A 17,343-nucleotide genomic window follows, 5' to 3' on the forward strand; every position below is an offset into this window, starting at 1 on the left:
TTGTCATAAGTGAAATTATTAAATTTTATCTTGTAATATCATTAATTTCTTCCAAACTGTTTTAGCCGATTGATTATCTCCAGTAATTTTTTTTTGCATGTATATATATATATATATATATATATATATATATATGATGAATGATACATATTATACATTTATTTTTGTTCAAATTTATCTTATTTAAAGTCATATTACGTTATATGGATACTTAACTTTTTTCAAATTTTTTATACATTCAAGAATTTTGTCATAAGACACACTCAAAAAATTAAAAATTTTTTTTCTAAGATAAAGGATATTGTAAGACATTATAAATATTTTGAATGTTTCTTAGAATTTACATTATTTGAGGATTTAAAAAAAATGACACAATTGAGACTACAATGTATTTAATTTCTTATCGATTCAAATATATCACGGAGATTTCGGCGACATCTCATTGATTGTATCTTTCGATGAGCAATTTCGCGCAGAGTTTATTCTTCATTTAAGCCCATTTTAGCCCCTTTATTTATAATTGGCGACAGAATTCGAGACAACATTCTATGTATAATTTGATACATCGTGCAATATGGATAATATAATATATTTGCAGAATCAAAATCATGTAAGATTGAAGTACATAATTTTTTTCATGGACATATAAAAAAAAATGCGCGCTAAAGTTTATACAATAAACTGACAGAAGTAATCGTAATTCACTATTTATAATTTTAATTATGCAGTTTGCGATAGGAATTGACATCCCGAGAAGACAGATAATAAAAAAAAATTAATAATTCTTGCAATTTGATTCAAAATGATCTATATCCTCATGTATAATCCGAGATTAGTTTTAACATGAGACTTTTTTCTTCTAATTATATTTACAATTCTATACATAAAATTATAGAAAGAATTATTGTCTTCCCAAATTGTATGTAAGCTGTTTAAGGTGGGCTATCGAGATTGTCGGCAGTTTCTCAGTTCCCAATATAGTCTTATTGTTAGCTAGCGGATTTCTTTTCCATCTTTTTGAAGCGCGTAAAGAATCATCCGTCATGATCGACATACGCATTTAGAAGAAGAACTCTTCGCGAAGAAAGAAAGGATTGATGTGAAACAGATTACGCCCGGCCATTGGGCGACCTGCCACGCGAGGGCGAAGCGGATGGGGACGGATCCGGACTGCATCCGTTACTGCTACCGCGACGACTTCCGGTACCGCCAGCCTTCAGACGCACCATAGTGTCCAAGTGGCGAAATCTGTACACGCAGAATTCAAAAAGATGTGATAAAGATATATAATAAAACATTAGATAATATATTAAAAATAATCGATATAGTAATCGATAATCGATAAAATCTCCCGCAAAATTTTTGCCGTTATTATCTCTCGCTTTTATCAAAATGATCTCCTTAAAATTAAAATAAGAAACAAGTAGAAGTTACTATATCTGATGGAAAAGAAAAGTCAATTGAATGCAACAGTCTAAACATAGATAATGTCACACTTCGAACTCTATTCCGTAATGGACTTGTATTTTCAATGGAGTCAAATGTCATTATAGTAACGGTCGATATAATAGCGACGATAACAGGAAAAACACTATTTGTCCTGATGTATAATAGCAGTAGACAAGATATCGATACCGGAAAATGGAGTATTATATTGCATTGCATTACCGTTTATATAATAATGCACTGTTTTTAGCGTTACATTTGTGACAAGATTTTTGAAATGTGGAAAAAAAATAGATTTTAATATTATTTTATTCAATTGTAGAATTTATATAACGAGAAAGAGAAAAAATATACCTAAGTGATAATTCACTGGTATCAGCGGCTTCTTTTGCCTGCATGAGATAAGCAAGCGGCCAGGATATCCAAGATTTTCTAAACGTAAAAGAACTTTAATATATTTCTTTTGATTATACATATATGATTAGTGAATTTTAGCAAATCACATATAATAAAAAATTATTATAATCATCTTACGTTCCGGATTGAGTGTTTGATCCGATACCGCCGATCGTTGCCTGCGTGTCGAGTTTAGCTCCTGTTCTGTTCGGAGTCTTTGTGAAGCCTGGCTGAATCGCAGGATCAGATACCATACGCACGAAGAAGGATCTTCGTTGCTCCAAGGTGGCCTTTCTCTTCTTTTCGCGAATGTCCGCCAGCTCATCCATTACGTCCTGATGTATAAACACGCAGTGATAGAGATACGCAAAAAATTTTATAATATATATATATATATATATATATATATATATATATATATATATAATATTCATATATATATAATATATATGAAAGTATTAAATTATATAAGTAAATTATATTTCAACTTACGTTGAATTCCAATAATTCGGATAGATAGTCCGTTATAATGCTCCATGCTATGTCTTAAACATTGTGGAATTAATTCAAGATATTAATTCAAGAACGTTGTATGCATTTTTTGAAACGGAAAATGTAACAAAATCCAGAAAATAATTATATAAATAATAATTTGAGCATTATTACTATACTTTCTTTCAGCATTTTCACACAATTATCAATAAAATACAGTTTCCAAAGAAAATTTTATTTAGAGAACTTTGAAGATTAAATGTCTTCAACAAAGAAACCAAAAAGATGAATGTAAAATTAAATACGAGTAAAAATAATTTACCAACATCTCTGGCAGTTGCATTAGGTGCAGTGAGCGCGAAACGTATCGTGTAACGTTGATTTACTCGCGCCGGGATCATATGTATCTTTCCCGAATCATTAATGGTGCTCAATAATTTCTGATTCAGTTTATCGCTGCCTTTAGCGCGGAAACATACCAAGCCCAGCTATAATGAACATAATATATAAACGTGAATGATGTATGAATGTAACGAATACAGTATATGATATTAAAGAAATATACTCTTACCACGACATCATTGCAAACTTCGAATCTAGAATCTTTTTTAACAAGTGTTTCGAATCTTTTAGCAAGTTTAACATGATTTCGGATATAGGCTTGCAGCCCAGATATACCATAACTTCTCATTACGAACCATAATTTTAATGAGCGGAATCGTCTACTCAACGCTATACTCCAGTGTCTGTAACAGTATATTTAATATTTTAAATTTGTCATAATCACTTAATTTTAACTAAAAAGATGTTATTATTAATCTAAAGTATTTATTAACATCCCATTGTGGATTAATATCTGCTAAAGATATCAGTTATATTTGATATGAAAGATATAATAATGACTAAATATTATGACATTAAAATTGATTATGTTAACGATCAACTTCAATAACGATACTTTGGAATGAGAAAAAATCACAATAAAGTAACTTTTTTTTTTCGAAAATGATTATGATATAATGATTATATTTCACCACATTACAATGGTGATACACTGGCACTTCTGCTAAATTAGTTGATTGTAATATCACCGATAGTCTATAGCTGTATCCGCGTGTGTGTGCTGGAGATATAACGGATCCACAACAAGCGCGCTGGTAAGCTTAAATCTGTCGCGAACCCAGAGACAGGAACAATCGAAATTTGTCAATAAGAATTTGTTAGTATTGGTATTGAAGGAATCGGCGTATTCGACGCCGACCATCAGATATTTCAATTCTGGACAGATGAAAGCGTTTCCGGCATAAGCGGCGTCTACGTGGAGCCAGATCTACAAAAGTAAGATTTTCAATTAAAAAGACGAATTAAACAATCAATAATAGCTAAATCTTTCCCACAAGTGTGATAATTTTATACGTACCCCTGGATATTTTTTACAAACCGGACCAATTTCCTTAAGATTATCGAAAGAACAACAAGCGGTTGTGCCGAGAGTCGTTGAGACAAAAAAAGGAACGTAGCCTTCAGCTACATCACTTTCGATCGCCTACCAATTAAACAGAGAACACATCAATAATGTGAAATAACGCAATTTTATGAAAGCAATTATTAAATCAATTATATGAAATTGGAGCGGAAAAGTATTGAAAATATTTATGAATTAATTTAATTAATATGACGTTAACATTACAATATATTTACATTGTTTAAATGTGTGGAATGTAATTAAAATAATATAATTGCATAAATTATATTATAATTAATTGAATTGCATTAACTTTTATTATCCCTAATTTTCTATAAATTATGTAAAATATTGTATCGTAATTAATTTATTTCTGTGTGTATGGATTTTTGGAAAATATTGTTACGATCTATTTATACGCACTTGTCGCAAGGTCTCCCCGCGAAGTACGCTCTTCTCGTCCGGCTCGAGGATACGCAGTTTCACGAAGGATATCATAGCATCCTTCTCGACAGAACTATGACTTTCCCGGCTGCAATATGCCATCAGCTTCCCAAGCAGCGCGGTTTCGTCTAAGTGTGCATGTGCGGGAGATTCCTTGAGTCTCGCAATTGCTTGTGCTCGTGCAGCCAGCATGCACACGAGGATGCATTCCGATGCCGAGCCCTGTGTACAGGATCATCCATAAAGCGTTTTCTCGGTAACAGCTTTTATACAGCTTATTATTTTGAATATTCTTACAATATTTCGCGCACCTGTATAACGCCTCCACCTTTACTGCCTTCGCTAAAGTACAGGAAATCCGTTGGCAATCCAATTGCCTTGCCTATAATTCAGAAGGATGATGCATTACTCCGTAAATTGATCGTTCAGAAAATCGGTCTGATAAAGCATTACAAAAGTAAATTACCGAACCAATCACAGACTATCGTCTCCAGTTCCGTGCAGGCCGGACTGGCCGCCTAAGACAAATAAGATTACATTTTGGGAACGATCAAGTAAATAATTGCAGGCGATCCGTCATTGCGAGATCAGATGAGAAATTGAGATTCGCAAGAAAATCGAATTGGTTTCAGATCGCCACTTTATCGCGTATACCGAGTCAAGTCACTCGATTCGTCTAATTTTAACTTTGCTTAGTATTATATATATTATATATGTATATATATATATATATATATATATATATATATATATATATATATAATATACACATACATAGCTTCTTAGACTACTCGGTAAGATTTCTCACTCACCCAAGAAAATCCAATGCAGCCTATGGCATCCGATAGCATATCACCGAGAATAGAGGGAAAGGAATTTCCCGCCGGGAAGTAGGCGTGGAACCTTGGATGCTGCCAATGTGTAATCTGGAAGACAATTTATTTGCCTCGTAGATGTCTCCCCCATTTTCTCTTATAGAAAATTTTTATACGCAACAAAATCTTGAAATACTCTTCTCTTATTAATATGAAAATCACAATATCCAATTTTGATAACTTAATATTTAATATAAAGTAAAATAAAATAAGAAAAAAATTAATCAATTTACTTTTATAAACTATTCTGATTGAAATTGAATATCATCATAGTTTGATTATTTTAGAATATTTCCGATAGCCATAACTTAATTTTCATTCCTTCCAAATCTTGCTAATACTCACGCCCGGCATAATCTTCGATTCCACGTCCTTCATGATCTCATCCCATGACTCCGGATCATTCGGCGGTCCTGATGGCAATAGAGGCCTAAGGTAGCCAGGACCGACGTCTGGCGTGACTCTTCTAGTATGAATATTGCTCATGAAATCGCAGATGTAATCTACCATTTCCTTACCACGGACGCGGAATTCTTCGATATTCATGATGACTTTAGCTCACAATATTAATTGTAAGTGGAGAAACTGACAAATCAAAGCCAAAGTGTTAGTAGTCTATTGCTGTTATTATTCACAAGCTCAATTCGATGATGAATTATTATTGACATAATTATTTTATTTATGATATTTTTCGCAATGACGTTAAATTTTTCTTTCTTTTATATTAATAATATAAATTTAACACCTTACAGAAAAATATTTTTAAGCAGCTTATTTTTTTCAAATATTTCCTGTTTCTGATCTTATTAATTTTGTAGCATTTTTCTTATCTAAATTTTATTATATAAATTCTTGTGTAACTACTTATCGATAATGCTTCTTCAAAGTCTAATTTTATCATAATATATACATACATATATATAGAAAAGATTGTATTTCTCTTTTCTTCTTCCTTTTTTCATTATTTTTATTATTTTTCTCTGTAAATAAGGGAAAATCGAAATCCCACTAAAAAAACCTCACAGAAGTAAAAACAATGCGCCAAGTATATAAAAATATTTCAAATATAAAAGAATATTCCAACTGCTACATAACAGAAAGTTTGAAAAAATAAAAACAGATATGAGATTAATACAATTAGTGCCAAGCATAGTAAATTATATATATGGTACTATCAGTTCATAATGGAAATGAAAAAAACTAAATGAATTAGATTGCGTTTAATTTCATAAAGCACTTTTTACACGATGTATAGTTTAAAAAATTTTTACGTAAATTCTAAGTCGCATAAACGATCTTCAGATCGAAGTAAAATATGAAAATTTGGCGCAGGACATATTTAAACTCAAATTTATATCTTATGATATATGAAATTTTTTTATTATACTTGGAATTCATTTGATTATATTTTTTTTGCATAAAAATTATTATGACTACACTAATCTTATTCTGATCGCAATCGAAAGCTTGCATTCATATTGTATCAGAAAAGTGCGGGTTAAATTTTTGATTACGGCTTTAATTTTTAAAGTATTTTAATTGAAAGTTTATTAAGTGTAAAACTCCGGATAAGTTATTGATAACGCCTCGATATAATGCAGCGATTCTTAATGGTTGGATCCAATTTTTTTTATATACTTGGTGTCGCGACATTCGCGTTGCTTGATTCGTTTAGAAAATATTGTTGCTAAAAAAGGATCTAGTATTTTGTAACATATAATTTGAAAAAAATGGTTTTTTCAATAACGACTATTATTATTAGAGACAAAAAATAATAGTATTATAACTTTTACTGCTATGATATATTAATTACATTTTAATGTTTAATTTAATACATTTTTGCTTTATATATATTAGCCTACATATCTTACTAACGCTAAATTATTTTATTACACTTGCTACAATGTAATTTTTTTACAATCTAGCTAATACAAAAGAATATTTCTTTATATAAATAAGAAGATTACTAATCAATTATTTATTGATTAGTGATCTTCTTATCTAACTGCATCGCGACACTCCTACATTTGTAATTTAATGTATTCGAATTTTTTTTCCAAGATGGCAAAATCATAGTGCAAACAAATTAAGCGTTTAAGATGCGGCCTTTGCAATCTGATCACTTAGCGATTTAAGAAAAAATCGAGACAATATCTTGACACTTTCATTTTTACATGTTCGCACAAATCTTCTTATAATAGTTATGTATTTATCGATCTAGCAATTTCAAGTTGAAAATGATTAATTAATATTTTTTCACAATAAATCGCTCTCGCAACTGTCACATTCGCGCACTCAAGATCTCAAAATTCGCGGTTGCCTCGTGTGTACGCGTTTTGCATTCTCCTACCTGTTGCTGATAGCAATGACGTGGTGATGCGATGTGATAGAATCAGGATTGATAAACCAACTCGAGCTTACGTGGTCGGATCGGATGACGACTGAACTGAACTGAACAATCCGGGATAGTTCGCTATCCACGGATATATGTCGGGGGCATCCAGGGCGCAAAATTCCATCGGCAAGTCCTGCGCAAACGCATCCTTCTTCGGCAGGACTTCTTCGCCATTTCATGAAAAGACGTGCGCCCCGTGTCGGTTTTCCACATCCGTCCCAATACAATTACGCATGTCGCTTACGTGTATGTGCTCCTTGGATTTAGTTAAAGATCATAAGGTCAAGTTACTCTCTGAAAGAATTTTTATACGAAAATTATGCGAAATTACTTGCAGAGGGATTAAACGAGCTGCATGTACAAAAAGAAGAGGAAATATTACCTTTTTTCATAGTTTTATGAAATATTTTGCAATAATTATTTCACCAAAGGCGCGAAGAGGTAGATGATAAAACATAGAGAAACTTTACTATGTTTTCAATTTTTTTATTTTAATCACAGATTATACTTTTATAATGGATATGTAATATATAACTTTATATGAAAAATATAAAAAATAATAAATGTAATGTAAAAGATATTTCATACTTATTAGCAACAAGTAGAATTAATATTATAAACATTTTTTTTTAATAAAAATACATTTTTATTTCTTCTCAAAGAATTTGTATCGAACGTAAATAATATATACAAATATTTGTTCTTTTTTTTAAGATTTCTCTCATCATTAATTTATTATTAACTTTATGGTTTTAGCAATGCAAATATGAAATATTTAAAAATTTTTGGAAGGATATTAACAAAAATGAAATGATAAAAATCAAAGAATATTGTTGGGGAACGATTGAGCTTTTTATGATAAAGAATCTTCTGCGATGTAATAAAGTCGGAAATACTTATATAATCGTTCGATTTGTTCCGATTGCTCTCTTTTAACGGAAAAATTTCTGAAAATTGGTGACGGAGACTAATCCATCTATTTAAGATATCCAGTGAAAAAACACTAGGTGACCTTTTAAACAAATTCTTTAATCAATTTAATGCCATTTTATTCTCGATAAAAAATATTGAAAGAATTCATTACTTATCTCGTTTAGCTTCTGAATCCTTAACGTTATATATGCCTCTTCAAATTAAAATCTTAGAACAAAAATCAATTTGATATTAACTTAAAAGATATAATTTTATTATACATATAATTTTATATTATAATTTAATTGAATTTGAAAATACTTTTGAAAAAAACTCTCATATACACACTAATTATTCAGAAACTAGACAGAAAATTTTGATCGCGAAAAAATTAGTTTTAATTCGGCCAAAGGATCTGCGATTTATCAGCGAGATCTATGATAATGCAAGACACCCAGTACAGACGCCTCGTTCACTCGAGTAAATTGGATGCTAGCATTCTCGTGGTTTATTAAGATGGAAAAAAGGAGGTAACGTAGGCATCGTTAAGAGAGTGCCAGTCGCAGAAGACGCCAACTGATTCTCACTTAGAGGAAACCGAGAGCGAAGTACGCGAGATCTTCGGAAAACCCTTGACCTCTCTTGCCTTTCTCGTGTTAAAGACTCCGTGGGCTCAAGTTATCGCGCTATCTTTCGAAAAGCAAACGATTCGAATCATTATCGATATAAAATCCCTCATATTCCATACTACTGAAATTAGCTGCCGTGATGATAGCGGCATTCGCCGAGTCAATTTGCGTGGTAATTATAGCTCGAGGAAAGTTAAGCGGTTCGAACGGTAATTTAGAAGCATTACAGAGTATTCGTCGATTACGACGAAACGATCCATAATACGGCGAAATTGATGATAACGGAATTGATAAATACTTTTTAGTGTCGATCACGATTATACCCTTAATGTAACAATTGAATTATATTAGAAATATATTTTCCCAAAAAAGTTGCTATTATTTTTCTCTCTTTTTCTTCTTTTTTTTTCTGAAAATACTAATGCAAAACATTTCTGTACAAAATTTAATATAATAAAAAAAAAAATTTAACATGCTATAAATTAATATGTACTGATTTTTGCGAGAAAATTCTCTATGAATGAAAACCTTTATTATTGTTTAATTTTTTAAAAACTTTGTTTATGAAGTCTTGATTCATAGCATTCATTGAATAGATACACTCTAAATTGGTCATTTAATGGATATACTTCAGCATATTTATTTAGGTCACCAATTAACGCGAATTCTAGTTAATTGAATTTTCTTCGTCCACGTTTATATTACATGACATCTCAATTTAGAAAGAGGCTATCATTAACTCGGAATTAATTAACTCGAATTGTACAAGGCACAGATCGTTTCTTGAAATGAACATACCTTTTATAATATGTACAATTATAGAAAAAATCAAAAATAATTTTTTAAATAAGAATAAAGTCTTTCATATAGGAAATAATTAAATAATTTAATTTATATTTGAAATATATGAAACAAGCATTGTTTTTACATTCACCATTTCTTCATTAATAAGTTTAAAAGCGACAACTCATCGAAATTCTACGAGGGGAAGCATGTTCGATATGCAATTTCAAAGGGTACGTGACGCATTACATGGGTCAATTTTCTCTGGAGGGGTACAACGAACCCCGGACCAGTGATCGCGGGCCAACGACAGGGAGTCAGACCTTTTGCTCACGCCCTTCAGGGATAAAAACCTTCATAATGCTGGAATGTTAGAGCGGGAAAGAGGGAAGTGTGCCCCGACCAGCGGGGGTGCTTAATAATGCAATATGGCGTCGGGGCGTTGCGACGCTATGCGGACTATGTCACGCATACCACGATCATTCATATACGCCTACACTTTGAAAAGCCTCTCGCAACCCCTCATCTTGCTCCTTCCCCCCCTTTTCCCGCCCTGCCCTCTTTCCCTCATCGCTGCTGATTTTCTCTGTGGGAACGAGGCTTCACCAACGCCGGGATCGGCGTATATCGTCGGCAATCGAATGTTGATTGGAAAATATTGATGGGATTTTCCATCCGGCGATCTCTCTTTCTCTCCAACGTCGGAGAAGACGCTTTTTCCATCGCGGTATGCTCAGGAATTCCGATGATATATATATATATCCCAAAAGCCGAGATATATCTTTTCTTTTTCGATGTCACTTTGGTATCGTTAATATTAATTGGCGAGAATCATGTCCGAATACAAAGTGATGAAGTGGAAAGCGATGTCAATCATATGAATGAGGAATGATACAACTATTAAAAAATTCATAAATATCACTTTTTGAAGGAGTGCGCTAAATAACAATATTACTTCAATTTTTTCTCATTGGTAATTACAAGATAACATAATTTTCAATTTAAATATATGCCGAACTCTCTCTTTTCTCATTTGAATCAATTTTTAAATACACACAATGTATAATATAAATATCAATAATAATACATAAACAATTTACTTAAATTTACATAATATAATAAATTCATTTTATTTAAAATTTTATGTTATTATATTTTAAATGGTTTATGTTATTATATTTTAATATATATTTTAAATTATAATATTTTAAATTATATTTTAAATTATATTTTAAAATGTAGCTATAAAGAGAGATAATTTCTTGTTTACATTTCGCTTGTTAGAGAACATTTGTTTTAAATGTATAATAATTGACTAATATATTTTCTATTTGTTCTATAATATCGTCTTTTTATGTGAGATTTGCTTTATAATAATAAAGCCTTCTTGATAGAGATTTAGCTTAATAATAGAAATATGTTTATTATTTTTATAACAAACAGCAATTTTGTATGATTAATTTTCACATTATTTTATCGTATGTACATTTTTGTTAAACATTGAAATTTCTTTGATTATAACTTAACATTCTTTACAATATCAAGCTTCATTTGATATTAAATTTTCTAATAAAAAAGTTATAGTTATAGTTATATTCTCTTAGCGCTATTCTGATAATTATCTATATTAATTTGATATAATTACATGCAATAAATTTATTTTACTGGATATTTTACATTATTATTATATTTGATAAATAATTATAGTTTATCATAATGATACCCTGTTTCCCAAACACAAAAAATTGCTTATTAGATACGGATATACTAAAATCTGGAAATAGATCTTCCAGCGTTCTCCGACATGTATCCTCTTATGTCTTATCATTGCGAGCGCGGAAACTTCGGATAAACGTCACAATCGGCAAAATATTTCTGCATGCGACTGTACAAGGTCGTTCTAAGTTCCATGAATGGTTCTGAATGGCACGCCAGCAAAGCTGCGATGCTTGTGACTGAACCCATGACCTACTGGCAGACAGAAGAGAGATAGAGAGAGAGACGCAATGTCTAAACATCGCCGGCTTCGATTTCCAGAACAGCTCAACTATTTCTGAAATTGCACCCTCCAACTAATGCTGACCTTATTTAACAAAAAAAAAAAACTTGTCTCGCGCCTCTGTTATGCCAAAATCTATTTTAAATTGCAATGATACATTTTGTTGTCACATCGTACATATAGGACTTTTATGAAAATCTATGAATCTCTTTCCCTAATCTATGAATCCCTTTCTGGAATTTCATTCCGGGATCGATTTTTTTTCTTACTGTGTAAATATACATGGACGATTATTTACTTTTTACAGCTTCTTTTATCTTTAATATAATATAATTTAGTAATAGAAATTTTAATTAAAATTCTTTTAAAATGAAGTTTAATTCTATTTAATGTAGATAAAGTTCGGTCGATGTATATAATATGTTCATTCTCTTCAACTAATATTAATTGATTGTCCTTTAATCAATTAGAAATAATATATTATAGATCAGTGTTACACATATCGCGCGTGCTTAACGAATAAGAAATATAAGAATTGATTCTTATTTTTTTTTTATGCTTTAGATGGGAAGATCAAAGTTGAAGAAAAGACTAAAGCGAGAAGAAGAATCGACAGAAGAGCCGACAAATACGAAAGTACCAATAGATAATTTACCAAAAAAATTCCTCTGGATGCACGTAAGTCCTCAAATCCTTCAGAGTTATGAAATTAATAGTTTTATTCACGAAATATATTTTAAAAGGTGAAGAACGGTACAAAGATCAGAAAAGTCCTTGATTACGCGTTGAAGGAATTCCCCAATCATAATAGCATTGTCTGGACCGGAATCGGACAAGGTATTGCAAAAGCCATTTCTTGTGCGGAACTCTTCAAGAGGAAGCACGAGGGCCTCCACCAAGTCACAAAATTATGTTACATCGAGTAAGTTTATTAAAACAGATATCAATAGGTGCAATATCAATGTTCAACTATCATTATAATTCTAGACCGGAAAAAGAGGACGTAACTATCGAGATTAAGCAAATACCGGAAATTCATATCTTATTAACTAAGGATATTAAGGACACAACTGAGCTTGGGTGAGACATATTTTAAATTAAACATTAAAGTATGTGTGTATAATTTTCTAGATTTTGTCAAAAAAATTATACATTTGCATCATAATTTATCTGAAAATTTAATAATTTACTTTTGACTTTAGATATCAAGCGCCTGACGATTGTGGAAAATTTCCAGAGAAGGAAGATGCATTGGCATCGAAATCAACAAAAGACATTGGCAATGTGTCTTGCAGCAACATTGAGCAATTAGGGATAAAAAAGCTACACATCGGACAGAAAAGGAAGAAGATTAATAATGCGAAATTATCCTCGAAAAAAAGTAGAAAAAATATATCTTGATATTTATGTGCGATAACATATTAATATATTATATTTAAAGAAAGATTTAGATGTTATAATTTTAAATATTAGAAATATATACAGATCCAAAAAGAATTTACAATTTATAATTTATAGAACATTTTTACATCCGATCTTAATAAGATCTTGATAGACTTAGATAACTGGCTTTACAAAAAATTTTAATATGGTTGAAGTATTAATACCTATTTCTTTTTAATTTTATAATTTCCCACAATTTTTTCGCTTACAGTTCGAATTATCTCTCGTTTTAAATATAGAAAGTAAAACTAAAAAAGTACAGATCTCCACGTTTACAATTTTTGATAAATACTATTATTGTTTCCTTCTGATAACAATTTCAGAAGAAAAATGACAAAAGTCGTATGTAGAAAGTTTATTTTCTATCAGTACATAAACAAATTTTCACAGGACAATCACATGTTATGTATATATATGTATATTTATATATATATTCCTGTTATGTATTGATTCTTCACATCACACCATATTCATTAATAGATTATAATTCGAACTTTTGTACTTACAAATTTTATGTACAGTGCTACAATATCCTGATTACATCAGATAAGAAAAGAAATCTATGTCACAATGCATAATTTGTCAGAGCCCAGTGTCTCTTGTTTAGAATCTCATTAGTAGTGTATAGAGCAGTACAATTTTCACATCACATCATACATCAGTATGTCAAATGTGAATTACAATTTAATTTTTCATGCAAACTCCTATAATACTATTTTACAATATATAATAAAAGAATCTCATAACGAAGGCGTGTGTATGTGCTGCTTTTATAAAAGAAGAGTTACTTTATTCGTCACGCTATCATCACGTCCTCATTTTCTGTTTACTATCGTAAGATCTGATTTTGTAATCGCTATTTTTTCAATTTAAAAGAACCTACTGTTACTCATTTAAAAAAACGATTCATGCTATTTTTCATGTTAATTTTATAACGATATGTTATTTTGAAATCTTAATGAATTGGCAAATCACCAATCTATTCTTTCAACTTTCTATTTCTTTTTTTTATCATAACTTTGACTTAGCTTTATGCTTTAACATACATAAAATGAGTATTTTGTCCAAAAATTTCATCGACAACGGAATAGGAAAGTTTAACATTCTGCGATTGATATTTGCTATATGGTATATATATATATATATATATATGTAATAACAAATATTTTTCTCTATACCATATTTATCGTTATTTGCTCAAACAATGCATTTTACAAAGATCAACTACGTAATGTGGATTATTATGCTCACTTTAATATGATTCTCATATAATAATGTGTAAAATTGTTTATATAAATTCACATTCTTGTTGCAAATCGATAACAAACGCAGTTCGAGATTTCCAATTTATTGGAAATTTTTTTGCAAATGAATCTTGTTTTACCAAACCATTTCAATATTTATATCACTTCTCAAAGCTGAATTTGTTGCTTTATTATAGGTAGAGTAAAAATAATTATGTAATTAATATAATTTGATTCTCTTTTTTATACTAAAAGATTTTAACGTTTCTCTTACAAAACGCATTATTTTTACATATAATTAATGATAAATAAAATTGTACAAATATAATAGAATTTTAACAGAATCGCAATAAAAATTTTGTTTATACATACAGAATGTTTATAAACAATTATATATATATATATATATATATATATATATATATATATATATACACATATACTAATTTATACTACTAAGTGTAAATCAGTTATACAATATATTTTTTTTTATTATAAGGTATTTAGCATATAAAGACACTACATTTTTACAAAAAAAAAAAAAGTACAATTATTACATTCAAAACATAGAGATATGAGAAACACTTTTCCCAGTGTCTAATAACTTCAATAGCTTAAGGTTAAAAGTTTATAATATATATTCTACTATTACCAATATAATTATAAAAAGTGTTTAATAAGATTAAATTACTGTATATAGTATGCTTTACGAAATTTGATTTTTTTTTAAATGAATTTCTTATGCTGTCTTAAAATACTGCTCAGATCTTAGACATTGAAAAATAAATATAAATAAATATAAAGATTTGATTTGCCAAAATATGGAAAATACTCTGTATATTTCAATAATTGCATAATTATTGATATAACAATCATTGAAAATAGTTTCTATTTAATCTAATCATATTGGAGACAGATAAAAGATTATAACAAATTTATGCTATTTAAATATGAACAAATTTACTGACCTTATTCCAAGACCTTTGTCATATATATATATTTGTCATAAAGTATTAATGTTTCGTGGATATTAGCGATTTTTCCTACTAGATCTGGCAATTTGACTTTGAACAATATGATCGCAATGTTAAGTCCTATGCTTCGCTTTCCGTTGTGCCATCACCTTCCATAATAGGTACTATTAAATTGTCCTTTGACATCAGATTATATTTTGTCACAAATGAGGTAAATCTGTAACAAAGCAGAACAACTTATCTTTTCATCGTATAATATAATATATATTGGTTGTATAAAAATATTAATGGATTGCATTTATTACCTGCGGCAAAGAAAAGTCTCATTTTCGAATTCATCAAATATTGTTCTATGATGAAAGTATGCATGTGAGAAGATTCTGTAAACCCTACGGCAGACAGAACCAAGTTTTGCTACAGAAGATTCTTTAATACTTATTCTGAAAGAGAAATTCACATATCACAACCTGATTAGAAATTTTATATAGGAAAATTTATTTAGGAATAAATTTTGTATAGTTTAAATGAGACATAAATAAAATTGCCTGCTGGGAAAATATTTGTTGCTGTTCAGTAGACATGCTGCTCCATCCAGTGTGTGCCGAGTATAATCAATCGCAGGACATTCTTTAGGAGTTTTATGTGCAGCACATAAAAATATCCATTGCTCCGTAGCTGTCATCTGTGTACATGTTTCAGGATGACATTCTTCTTGTAATCTCACTGCCAAACCATTAAGCTCCATGCAAAACTGTCTGAGATGTTCATATTTCCATACTCCTTCATCATTAGCTTCTGGCATATTAAGTATTAAATCAATGTTAGATGGATCCCTTCTGATCATTTGTTGAATATATTGTTGCACAGCTAAGGTGCTATCCATTTCTTCAAATGGTTCATCAGGCCACCTGCTAAAGTCCTAGAACAAGATAAAACTTTGAATATATAAGCTTGATAAAAATAATTAAACTACGTCAATGTTTTTAATAATCAATATTCTTTGCTATATAGGTCGTCATGATGTAAAAATAGATTATATTGTATAAAACAATAAATAAACAACTCTATGATTTTACACCAATTTTTAAGTCAACGAAAAATGTCAAAAGCGCGATAAACGGTTTGTATCGTTCTAAAAACGATAAAAATATAATATATAAAATTTTATACAAACGTATTTCGCACGAATAAAATAAATAATGATATATTTTTCTCATGCTTTGGTGGAGATTGAGAAAATATGTCACAATCATATAATCGTAAAAATATCTTACAAAGAATATTTATATAAATGCAGGCGATGAGAAGATGACAATTATATTATTCTCGGAATATAAACAATGTCTTAGTTTATCTCGTATAGTTCATTGATTTTCATCGGGAAAGTGTCAAAGGAGGGAGGAAATGTTAGAAAATCTATGAAGATATGGTCGGTGTAACGCGGATTCTAGTAATCTGAAAGATCGCTTCGTGGATGCGAGTACATTTCTTTAACGAAATTAATAACCTCTGCTTTCGTTCCAGGTCTGTTTCTTCGCAAAATCGTAGGTCCATCCGCCATCTTCATCTTGCCAGTTGTTGCACTTGACTGACCGGTATGCACGCTCACGCTCGATTAGCAAGGAGATGGGAGATGAGATGACCGCTCCACTCCGAAGTTCTCGTCGATTGTCGATGATGCACCGCGAACGCAAATCTTGTTTCGTTCCACCCTAGAAAAGACGAATCAAGTCTGAAAGTTGCCTAGATTGTTTTCTCTAGAAGAATTATTCATACGCATTATGCCATCTATGTGAAGTTTATAAAGCTATAAATTTCAAAAATTTTGCGCCATTTTTTAAATTTG

General features: G+C 30.4%; 3 protein-coding genes across 5 annotated transcripts; 1 reads left to right on the forward strand and 2 right to left on the reverse strand.

The window, feature by feature from the left end:
- Positions 1 to 342: 342 nt before the first annotated feature.
- On the reverse strand, positions 343 to 7,653 carry LOC126859246 (aromatic-L-amino-acid decarboxylase-like). Of its 2 annotated transcripts, none has more exons than XM_050610328.1 (14): positions 7,469 to 7,653; positions 5,464 to 5,703; positions 5,056 to 5,169; positions 4,710 to 4,761; positions 4,555 to 4,625; positions 4,223 to 4,465; positions 3,755 to 3,880; positions 3,426 to 3,664; positions 2,906 to 3,080; positions 2,657 to 2,822; positions 2,335 to 2,387; positions 1,981 to 2,177; positions 1,801 to 1,878; positions 343 to 1,248 (listed from the first exon to the last, which is right to left on the reverse strand). In XM_050610328.1, the coding sequence occupies exons 2-14, from the start codon at positions 5,662 to 5,664 to the stop codon at positions 1,110 to 1,112; spliced, it is 1,854 nt and encodes a 617-aa protein (XP_050466285.1). In that variant the 5' UTR covers positions 5,665 to 5,703; positions 7,469 to 7,653; the 3' UTR covers positions 343 to 1,109. The 2 variants fall into 2 exon arrangements, with proteins under 2 accessions (XP_050466285.1, XP_050466286.1); XM_050610329.1 differs by having other exon boundaries at positions 7,540 to 7,614.
- A 26-nt stretch (positions 7,654 to 7,679) lies between these two features.
- Positions 7,680 to 17,194, reverse strand: LOC126859293 (MOB kinase activator-like 4). Of its 2 annotated transcripts, XR_007688783.1 has the most exons (5): positions 17,005 to 17,194; positions 16,043 to 16,416; positions 15,803 to 15,937; positions 15,492 to 15,714; positions 7,680 to 7,807 (listed from the first exon to the last, which is right to left on the reverse strand). XR_007688783.1 is itself a non-coding variant. In XM_050610423.1 (4 exons), exons 1-4 carry the CDS (start codon positions 17,062 to 17,064, stop codon positions 15,618 to 15,620), a joined length of 666 nt encoding a protein of 221 aa, XP_050466380.1. In that variant the 5' UTR covers positions 17,065 to 17,194; the 3' UTR covers positions 15,214 to 15,617. The 2 variants fall into 2 exon arrangements, 1 of the variants encoding a protein (XP_050466380.1); XM_050610423.1 differs by lacking the exon at positions 7,680 to 7,807 and having other exon boundaries at positions 15,214 to 15,714.
- On the forward strand, positions 12,392 to 14,935 carry LOC126859299 (ribonuclease P protein subunit p25-like protein). The gene is given in 4 exon segments (XM_050610433.1): positions 12,392 to 12,514; positions 12,580 to 12,758; positions 12,824 to 12,916; positions 13,039 to 14,935. Coding segments are annotated over 4 exon segments (594 nt in total). The 3' UTR covers positions 13,238 to 14,935.
- Positions 17,195 to 17,343: the final 149 nt, after the last annotated feature.

This window comes from Cataglyphis hispanica, chromosome 3 (assembly GCF_021464435.1).
Source record: "Cataglyphis hispanica isolate Lineage 1 chromosome 3, ULB_Chis1_1.0, whole genome shotgun sequence".
Lineage (NCBI taxonomy): Eukaryota > Metazoa > Arthropoda > Insecta > Hymenoptera > Formicidae > Cataglyphis > Cataglyphis hispanica.